This window comes from Rhamphochromis sp. 'chilingali' (genome assembly GCF_963969265.1).
Source record: "Rhamphochromis sp. 'chilingali' genome assembly, chromosome: 20".
Taxonomy (NCBI): Eukaryota; Metazoa; Chordata; class Actinopteri; order Cichliformes; family Cichlidae; genus Rhamphochromis; species Rhamphochromis sp. 'chilingali'.
Window position 1 is genome coordinate 1075876 of NC_137947.1, and position 10897 is coordinate 1086772.

A 10897-nucleotide genomic window follows, 5' to 3' on the forward strand; every position below is an offset into this window, starting at 1 on the left:
TGAACGTGCCAGCCCAGGACACCCACACTAAGGGGTTCTTCAACTCAAAAGGTTAATACATTCATTTTGAATTACACAGAGCACCAGATTCACATGGAAGACGATGTCAGAAGGTCGCTGCTGAGGAGGCTGGCTCGTCTGAGTGCTTTATCAAAGCATGCTGATGAAGGCTGCAAAGGAAGTGCAGCAAGAGGTGCTCAAGCAACAGCGCTGACTGAAGGGAAAGTGTCAGCTCAGGAATTTGTATTGAGACTGCTGTCAGTGGGAGGAGAGGGACAGGCACTGCAACGGTCTCACAGGCGATATCAAGCCAGCCCTGAACCAAAGAGAAACAACTGGCCTGTAGTTTAGTGCTCCAAAGTCCTCTTCCCACATCAAAGTCATTTCTTTTTTAAAGATTTACTTTTGGCCCTTTTCCAGACACCCTCAATATATGCAGTGAAGAGTGACAGGACAGTAGAGATTGGGCGGAACAAAAACCCATGCCGGCCGGCCGCCTCCCCATCCCAGTGAGCCAAACCGGCGCCCCACATGAAAGTATATTTCTAAATGGAAACTTGGAGGTGTCTAAAGTGCCAAAACTACCAAATGCTTTACTAACTGGCGTGGGGATCATTTTTTAGTTTTCACTCTTTTCCATTTCTATATTTATATACATATAAATAAGTGTTCAAGGTGCATTCTCTTACTTTGCTTCCATAAGCTGTAAAATCAGACAATGGATTTCTTTCTTCAAGTTTATCACTGGCTAAAATGAGCAGCCACCTGACACACAGAGAGGACACGAAGGACCAAGACGTTTGTTTTCCAGAGTTTAATGTGACGCTGGTCTCTTTAAGGAGGAAGCAAACAGTGTGAAACGTACAGCACAGTACAGAAGTGACAGGCCTGCTCCAAGCACACAGCACAAAACAGTGAGTGCACTCCTCTGCGTTTTACATCCAGAGATGTCCCACAGTGAAATCATAACAGCACCACAGTCGCCTCAGTACTGTCCACCTCATTCAGTTCAACATAAGTAAATGTGCAGGCTTAAAACATAAAGTAAAGCTAATTGTTTTAACACTTTCATCTTTTAAAGTCTTGCTCAAGAAGCAATCAACTGAGTTAAGATCACAATCATGGAAAACAAAGCTCTGGTGATCAGTTACATATGCATGTCACAAGCTCAGACATTTTCAGTCACAGGTTGGATCTTGTTGAGGATGGGCCGGGAGCCATTACAGGCCACAAAGTGTGAACATCTAAATTTCGCTTTTATGTTGGCTTTAAATGTGCATAGATGCATCACTCACAAGAAATTCAATTTATATGGAAGGAAGTTACATTTAAATACACTGTGTTTGAGCTCTAAAGTGGAAGAAAACATCTGGTTGGATCCAGCTGCTTTGCACAGCCAGCTGTGATGCTTTACTTCAGCAGAGGAATCTGTGGGGCTGGCTGCACAAAGACCTCATACTCTAACAGTTCGACTAGCGGGACAGGACGCAGACATGGAAGTTGCAGAGATCACTCCGTTAAAAAGGAAGTCCAGTCTGAATGAAGCCTCTTTGTAACAGCAAGGGTGTGTCAGAGAGAAGTGCTGCATTGTGTTAGCCCTGGGTGGACTGGCAGCCCGCCCCGGAGTTACCCTACCCCCAGTATCCGCACACAGGCTCCAGGGCCCCCACCACCTGACTTTGAGAAGCACTCAGGAAAAGTATGAATGAAGCTTTACTTTTTCGGATATCTGAACCGATTCATAGCTGTTCAGATATCAGGTCTCTGTGCAGCCAGTCCTATATTTGTTCTCGCTCTACAACACCAACAAATTAAAGCCCAGCACCACCCGTTTTTGGACCCGTTCTGTGCACACTCAGCACCTCATCCCTCTAGTCAGTTTAGCCCACATGTGGAATGCACTCATCTGCAGAAGCTGTTAATTTTTTCAAAGTGGAAAGGCTGCCTTTACAGCGGACACACAGCAGTGTTCCCACAGTGGCGTTACTCCTGTTTGACCTCTCCCTTCAGCTTTCTCTTGATTCGTGAATATGGGCTTATGGTATCGTCCATGATGAAGTCATATAGGACCTTCACCCAAGATGTGTACTGAGGCAGGTCAGCGTAATACTCTGCAGCAATTTCCTTTACCTGAAAACAAAACACAAGGAATGGACACATCACAACTTTCTCCATTTACTCACTATACAATTTTCTTTCATGCTTGAGACATAATGATTTTACTGTTTCTGCACAAATTACACTGGTGGTGGTGAAATCAAACTCCTGTGAAAGCCTGCTGCTCACAGATAACTTCATGTTCCTTTAGGATTTTCAATGCTGATTTCAGTTTCTTTCATATCTCAGGTTACAGAGGGGCAGGGATCCTTTATTGTTCTCCTGAGTACATTCAATCACAATATTCTGTATAATTTTAATATTGAACCAAATCAAATCATGGAGTACAGCTTTACTGTTCTATTAGGCAGGTTTTATGCGACAAATCTAGTTCTCGGCTGAAGAATGTTTTTAACCATTGCAGTTTCTCTCTCAGAACGACTGCCTAAACCATCTGTTGACTTTGCATGTGTACACAACAATGTGACATTAGCAGGGAACTAACTCCAGTGGTCAGAATGTGTGGGTAACAACCTGCACTGTCTCTGAACTTTACTCACCATGGGCAGCCTGCGTCCTGGGATGCTGGGGAAGTCATGGTGCTCATTGTGGTAACCCACATTGAAGGTGAGCAGATTGAGAGAGCCGTAATAAGAGTAGGTCTCGTGACCCTTCAGGAACATGTAGTGCTCAGCTATGAAGTGGCCAGAAATTGGATGCAAGCCCATTCCCAGCATGGAGCCAGCCAACATGTAGACCACAGGCTTAGCCCCCCACAGCCAGTAGAGCAGAACATTGAAGGTGACCTGGAAAGCCACATTGGTCATCTCAAGCTGAGTGATGGGTTTAGGGTTAATGCAAAGGGGCCGTATAGCATAGAAAAGTGGCTGCAGAATAATCCAGATAAACTTGCGAAAGCGAGTGCAGAAAAACCAGCCTTCAAAATCAGTGGGGATATCTACATCAATCCCATCTCCACCCAGGTAGCGATGATGATCCAGGTGATAGCGTTTGAAAGACGCAGAGTAGGGCAGGCCGATCGGCAGGTTGGCAAAGATGGCAAAGTAGCGGTTCCACATGGCTTTGTTATTTCCAAATGCTGTATTGTGGGAGATCTCGTGAATAGCAAGGGTCATTGAGTGGTTGATGCAACTGCCAAATGCATAAGTCCAAAACAGAACCCATTTCCAGTCCAAGTCCTTGACCAGGTAGAAAGCTACAAACTGTATCACCACCATCATGCACACGATCCACTTCAACCTCGGGTCAGGACCCATCAGCGTTTTGATTTTTGGATATTTGGCTGCAAGATAAACACAGGAGACTCAAAGTCAGTTCAGTCAACATTCAAATGCTGAAAAGAAGACAATCGCAACCTCCGAGGTAAAGCTGCGCTCCTAATTAAACGTTACACTCTTCGTACAAAGTTGTAGACAATGATATCCTTGAATTAAGACCATTTATGAATTTGGAACACATGTACCCTTGTTAAATTTGAAAAACACTAGTGCACTTTGCTAATCGGTCATTTAAAACTGCTGCCATAAATAGTATTTCGATCTTATTTTAATGGCTGACTCAAGAATAATAAACACTTCAGGACACTTTAAGAGACTTGCTGAAGACAGTGTTTCGCTCAAGCCTTTTCCACAGGTTCATGTGATTAAACATGTTTCATTTACATTAAAGCATCACATTTTTTCCATAAAAAAAAAAAAAAAAAAAGCATAGATTACAAAACCAAATTTGGTCAAGGCAATGTTAAAACAGCAACAACCCCCACCACTTAATTAGTGACCTGGGTGTCGATTCTCTCTGTATCTTCCTGTCCTTTCATAAAACCTTTGACCCCAACACCACAAAGCTAATATCAGAATCAGAATACTTTATTGATCCCTGGGGGAAATTATTTTTTGTTACAGTGCTCCATTATAAACCAACATTAAGACAAGACAGACAATACACTAACTAAGAATAGTACAATATATACATATATATACATGCATACATAAGTCACTCATAAATAAATAGCTGGAAAAGAAACATGTGTAGTTGTAGCAGCAAACAGTGTGTTAAGTGGATGCGTTGTACAGGGAGATGGCCACAGGCAGGAAAGATTTCCTGTGTCGTTCAGTGGTGCTTTTCGGTAATCTCAGTCTCTCACTGAACGAGCTCCTGTGACTGACCAGCATGTCGTGGAGTGGGTGGGAGGTGTTATCCAACATTGTCTTTATCTTGGACAGCATCCGCCTCTCCGACACCACCTTGAGGGTGTCCAGCTCCATCCCCACAACATTGCTGGCCTTACGGATCAGTTTATTGAGTCTGTTGGCATCTGCGACCCTCAGCCTGCTCCCCCAGCATGCAACAGCATACAGGATCGCACTGGCCACCACAGACTCATAGAAAATCCTGAGCATTTTCTGGCAGATGTTGAAGGACCTCAATCGCCTCAAAAAATAGAGACGACTCTGGCCCTTCCTGTAAAGTGCTGTGGTGTTTTTAGCCCAGTCCAGTTTATTGTCAATGTGTACTCCAAGGTATTTATAGTCCTCCACAATGTCCACACTGACCCCCTGGATTGAAACAGGGGTCAAGTGTTTCCTGGTCTTCCTGAAGTCCACGATCAGTTCCTTGGTCTTTGCCACGTTGAGCTGCAGATGATTCTGCTCACACATGTGACAAAGGAGTCGACCACAGCCCGGTACTCTGTCTCATCATCCCTGCTGATGCATCCAACCACCGCAGAGTCATGAGAAAACTTCTGAAGATGGAGGTCTCTGTGCAGTGGCTGAAGTCTGTGGTGTAGAGAGTGAAGAGGAAGGGGGAGAGGACAGTCCCCTGTGGTGCCCCTGTGTTGCTGATCACCTTGTCAGACACACACTGTGGGAGACGTACATATTGTGGTCTTCCTGTCAGGTAATCAACAATCCAGGACACCAGAGAAGCATCCACCTGCATCGCTGCTAACTTATCACCCAGGAGGGTCGGCCTGATGGTGTTGAAAGCACTAGAAAAGTCAAAAAACATGACCCTCACAGTGCTCGCCGGCTGGTCCAGATGGGTGTAGACACGATTGAGCAGGTAGATGATGGCGTCCTCAGTTCCGAGACGAGGCTGATAAGCGAACTGAAGGGGATCCAGATGTGGTCTTACTATGGGTCGCAGCTGGTCCAGGATGAGCCTTTCCAGGGTCTTCATGATGTGAGAGGTCAGTGCCACGGGCCTGTAATCCTGGGGGCCACTGGGACGAGGCGTCTTTGGTACAGGGACGAGGCATGATGTCTTCCACATCACCGGGACCCTCTGCAGACTCAGACTCAGTTTCAACTCATTGGCTCTATTCTCACCTCCCTCAGCTCCCCTGCTGTTGGTTGGCCTGAATCCAGTGATGGTCTTCATGCCCCTCCACACCTCTCTCATGCTGTTCTGCTGGAGTTTCCACTCCAGCTTCCTCCTGTAATTGTCCTTAGCCTCTCTGATCTTGTCCTTTAGTAACACCTGGATCTTCCTCACTTCCTCTTTGTTGCCCCCTCTGAAAGCCCTCTTCTTCTTGTTGAGGAGGGCTTTGATGTTCTTAGTCACCCACGGCTTGTTATTTGGGTAACAATGAACAGTCTGAGCTGGAACAATGGAGTCGGTGCAGAAAGTTATGTAGCCTGTGATTAGGGCTGCCACAAACGATTATTTTGATAGTCGACTAGTCACCGATTATTTTTGCGATTAGTCGACTAATCAGATCATCATCCATTGGACGTAAAACTACAGCTTATTGCACCAGCAGCATCTGCTCTTATATAACTATCATTAGCTTACAGCTTGAAGTGTTTGTGCTAACTAAAAATAAAGACAAGATGGTAGTTTATTAATTTTTAATGAAGTTTGCAGATTGTTTCGGTGAAGTTTAATAAACTCCTTGCTTTCTAAAATATAACAGGACACCGGAGTATATTCTCCAGCGTCTCACACTTCTGATAATCAGCTGTCTGCTTGACAGTTTTAGCTGTGCAAAAACTATAACTTTAATCTCAGCCAAACCGATTTACTCAGGAACAAATAAAATACTAAAGAAAGCCAAACAATAACATTTTTAAGTTATCTAAGTGACTTATATATATGTTTAACCTGACTAGCGAAAGACGGCGGTGGGTTTGAAAACGATTTGCCGGGAGTCCGGTGTTCTCACGGCTCTAGTTAGCCTTGCCCCCGCCAAGCTAACGAGCTAGTGGGTAACAGATGTCTCTGAAAACGTCGGAGCGCTTTTGAAAATATGTGGTGTCTTGATAAACTGAGCAGATATTTGAGGTTTACACAGCTACATTCTCGCCTGAAAATATGTTAAACGTTTATTTTGTGACCCAGAAAGAATAATAAGAGTAAAGTTAAAACTAACTAGCTGCCGCCATTGTTGACAACTGCGCTGGGCTGCGCTATGAATTCTGGGACACAGCTTCTTCTTCTTCGGGGTTTAACGGCAGCTGGCATCCTTGTACATGCAGTGCTGCCATCTTCTGTTTCAGTCCGTTATTACACTCTTAAATCCTACTACTTATTCCTGCGTCCTTTGTGATCTTACAAAGCTTCAAACGATGCGTCGACTATTAAATTAGTCGTCGACGATTTTAATAGTCGACATAATCGTGACTAGTCGACTAATCGTGGCAGCCCTACCTGTGATACACTCAGTAAGCCCATTGATGTCCTCGGCGTGAGGCTCACAGAGTGTTTCCCAGTTGGTCAACTTGAAACAGCCCTGTAGTTCTGCTAAGGCCTCCTCTGACCACCTCCTAACAGTCCTGGTGGTCACAGGTTCCCTCCTCACAATTGGCACATAGCGGGGGGTGAGGTGAATCAGGTTATGATCTGACCTACCAAGTGGGGGGAGGGAGGAGGAGCTGTATGCATCCTTGACGTTAGCATACAGTAAGTCTAAAATTTTCTCTCCCCTGGTAGTCATGTTTTATAATCATGATACATTTGTACCTACATGACAGATGCATTTCAAAAATCCAAAAGATCCAGTTTAACATGTAAAGACAAACAGACTAGTTATAAACCCCAAGACTTATGGAAAAATACCCTTTGAAAGGTTATTGTACATAATTAGAACTATGCCTTGGGGGGGGGGGGGACAAACTGAATTTATTTTGTGAAAATAAACATAATCAAAGAGATCTCCTTAGCTTTAGTCTGCTAAAGTATGTTACTACACCTTGCCTGATGGCGCTTTGATGGACAAGTTTATTGAGTTTACTAGAGCCTACAAGACTGAAAGCCAACGTTCAGCATATGACCTACAACACAGAAATACTTGAAAAGACTAAAACTAACACTGAAACTAATACTTAAACTAAAACTCAATGTGCTGCAATGGATTAAGTCCACAACTTAATCTGACTGAACTCCACTGACGTGCAATGAAAGGTGCAATAGAAATAAAATGGATTAAAAATTTGAATGACTCAAACCTTTAACAACCTCAGTCAAAACAAGACGAAAGCCAGCTCAAGCCACGTAAGTATAAGCTGTTGACTCATTTCAGATTCACTCAGGTTAAAAGAGCAAACTCACAGGGCCTCCAGGCTACATATATTTGCACAAAACGTGGGACCTTACAGCAGAGAGATGTGTCTCAACACATCCTGTGTCACACCATGCTGCCTCCACTACTAGAGCAAGATGGCTCTCAGAGGGAGGGACCTGAGACCACATACAGTTAAGCTCTTTACAAGCAAATATGTATGGACATACAAACTACATTGGACCAAGTAGCCAATATTTAGTAGGGGCACAATTCACAAAGTTTGGAGGTATATAATCGCAAAGACCTTGCAATATGTGACATAAAAACAACTTGTCTGTGAAGGTTCTCAGTCATAAAAACAACTTAAAATGCTGTAAGGAAAAAAAACTCAGTGAACTTAAAGTATTGTGAAATCTCTGTGTGAAAGTGTGACTCTCCTCAGTGAAAAAGACACTAGAAATGCAAAAGAAACACTGATCACTGTCCTCTTGGTCCAGTGGCTAAAGCAGACCACCTGATTCAGAGAAAAAGGCACTTTGACACAATGAACGCTTTGTGTGTTTGAAAGAAGAAAAGCAGCATTCAATGTGAGTCAGCTGCCTATAGTTACTAATGTGAATCATATATGTAGAGAGAGAGACATCATGGTTCTGATTATTTAGTTTTCGAGCTAAAATGCAAAAAAGTTTATGTACGTCTTTCAGTTTCATGTCACGATAATTCATTATCTTTGGGTTTGAACTCTGAAACAAAAAAACAAAAAAAGAGTCCTTGGAAATTAGCTATACCACTTAAACTACAAACCAGAACAAACTTTAAAAAAAAAAAAACCCAATACGTACGGAGCATACTGTAGTTTTTATACTGGCTATTGTCAAATTGCAATACTTTTCCTTTTTTGTTTGCAATGCTTTAACTATACCAAGTGTGGGGCGAGAATGTGATATAATATGTGCGTTTAACGCTTAAAATCTGCCCCCAAAGTCAACAAACCACTCCTGACAGGCCCCGAGAGCACCGGTTATGTGTCAAACCGTTACTGCAGTTTTCCCAAGAGAAACTTAGGGAGTGGCACATAACCACTGCGAGAACTCCCCATTTGCTAGCCTCACATAATATTAGTTGGGTCGAATGGCCTAAATAGCTGGAACTTCCTTGTGTGCGCGAGCGCGTGTCCATGTCAAATTGTGTAACTGAACGATAGTGGTTCTCACTGTGGGTTAAATATTGAGCAAAGTTGGCCTGATAGCTAACATATACGGGTGCATAAGGAACCGTTAGCTTGAAACTAATTAGCAACTTACCGTTGCTTAAAACTACTCAAAAAACTAAGCCTTTATGGTGTCGGGGTGTGCAATTAGACGGTTTAACGAAAGTTAGTCGTCAAAAGCCAAACTTGGTTATACCTTTGTTAACTATGGATTTATGCGCAATTTGCTAACGGATAAGCTAGCTCACCCAAAATCGCTTTTCTCCTGTCAGCATGCGGCTGGTCCGTATAAACCCATTCGTAGTCCTCACGGGCGACTCGGTTTCCCATCTTTGTGACTACTGTAGTGAGAGGTTTACAGCACTTCTCCAAAAAGTAATAGCACAAGGTCGTTTCTTTAAAAGAAACTTCTTTGCCTCCCTTCCTTTCGTCTTTGATGGCCCGACGCTGACGTGCGCAAAAGCCGGCAGGCTGCAGACTCCGCCCCCCGGTGGCCTGTCGTCACGTAACAGCGAACACCGTTACGTGACGACAACCTTGTTTTAAGGCTGTTGCTATGTCAACAAACTAACATTTCAGCGAAACATATATTTACAGAATATATCTTGAGGGTTTTTTGTTTTTCTTGAGTTAGCACCTCAAAAATCGTCAAACCTCTTGACTTGGAGTGAAAATAGTTCACCGCATACCTGAGCAAGTTAAATAACTGAGATTCTTTTATTCTCCAGTTGTGTGTTCATATCCTTTTTAAAAGTGACATTAAATTAAACTGTTGTGAAATGAAAATGTGACAGTAAAAAACAAGTGTAAAACAGGACATTCTCTGAGCAGAAATACTAAGGCTTTGAGCAGGGCCGTGCAGAGATGTTTGAAGGGGCATGTGCTCAAAGTTAAAAGAGGGCACCAACAACCAGGCTGAACCTCCATTCATCAAGAATCTAATATGGAATCACATCTTACTATATCACTGTCATCAGCAGTGTTGGTCAAGTTACTTGAAAAAAGTAATCAGTAACTAATTACTGATTACTTCCCCCCAAAAGTAATCCCGTTACTTTACTGATTACTTATTTTCAAAAGTAATTAATTACTTAGTTACTTAGTTACTTTTTAAAAACACGATTTACAACCTGAAGAGGTGAAAAAGCGATAGATCTTTCAGCCCAATTCTACTTTTTCTGCATAATCCATCATACAAATGTAATCAAATGGAAAAGTCTCTTTTTAAAACTTGTTTTATTAGTTTTAATCTTTTAACTTTATGCATCAAGCAAAAATTTAATTATATGCAACATTCACTGACTGGAACAAATTTATTTAATATTTAAACCTATTTTCTGCACATTCCAGCACATAAAATAATTTTTTGTGTGTGTTTACACTCAGTCTTTCAAATAGATGCAAGTAAAACACAGCAGAAAATAAATAAAGTCACAGACTCAGCGGTCCTGTTGCTCTATTTTCACCTGTAAAGCAGGAGTGGGGTAGGCGGAGGTTTACCCTGGTGCAGGTGTGCCGCGGTCAGTGGAAGAATCCGCGAGTTTCTCTGTGAGTTTCCCATTACGTCGTAGCTACTCGGTGCTTGTTGGAAGTTTAGGGGTTTTTTTGCTGTAAAAAGAAGTTTTCTTCCCACGCACAGCGGACACTAATGTTTTTGTCACTTTTTATGGAATCAAACTCAAAGTAAGGTCAGTACTTCCACGCTTTAAACGCTGCACGCTCATACTCTCTCCCACAATCGATATGTTATCCATTGTTGATCTGCACACAGCTGTTGTCACGAACGTCGCACTTGCTTACCTCACTGTCATGAGACATTCTTGCAAAAAAAAATCACGGTTTTAGTAACGCAGTAATGCAGCGTTCCTACGGCAAAGTAACGGTAATCTAATTACCGTTTTTGCAATAGTAATCCCTTACTTTACTTGTTACTTGAAAAAAGTAATCGGATTTACAGTAATGCGTTACAAGTAACGCGTTACTGTAATAACGCGTTACAAGTAACGCGTTACTGCCCATCTCTGGTCATCAGGCAGGGACAATGCAAAGCAAATGTAGCCTATGTT

General features: G+C 42.8%; 1 protein-coding gene across 1 annotated transcript; it reads right to left on the minus strand.

Annotated features, from left to right (window-relative positions):
* Positions 1-799: 799 nt before the first annotated feature.
* degs1 (delta(4)-desaturase, sphingolipid 1) lies at positions 800-9316 on the minus strand. The gene is made up of 3 exons (XM_080868558.1): positions 9080-9316; positions 2658-3400; positions 800-2130 (listed from the first exon to the last, which is right to left on the minus strand). The coding sequence occupies exons 1-3, from the start codon at positions 9159-9161 to the stop codon at positions 1984-1986; spliced, it is 972 nt and encodes a 323-aa protein (XP_080724684.1). The 5' UTR covers positions 9162-9316; the 3' UTR covers positions 800-1983.
* Between the last annotated feature and the right edge of the window lie 1581 nt (positions 9317-10897).

What these genes read in the sequence shown, in the direction of transcription:
- degs1 (XM_080868558.1), bottom strand. Translation starts at nt 9,161, where the DNA reads ATGGGAAACCGAGTCGCCCGTGAGGACTACGAATGGGTTTATACGGAC. An exon ending in CAGGAGAAAAGCGATTTTGG is followed by an intron (nt 3,401 to 9,079) that starts GTGAGCTAGCTT and finishes TTTATCTTGCAG; the next exon opens with CCAAATATCCAAAAATCAAA. An exon ending in CAGGACGCAGGCTGCCCATG is followed by an intron (nt 2,131 to 2,657) that starts GTGAGTAAAGTT and finishes TTTTGTTTTCAG; the next exon opens with GTAAAGGAAATTGCTGCAGA.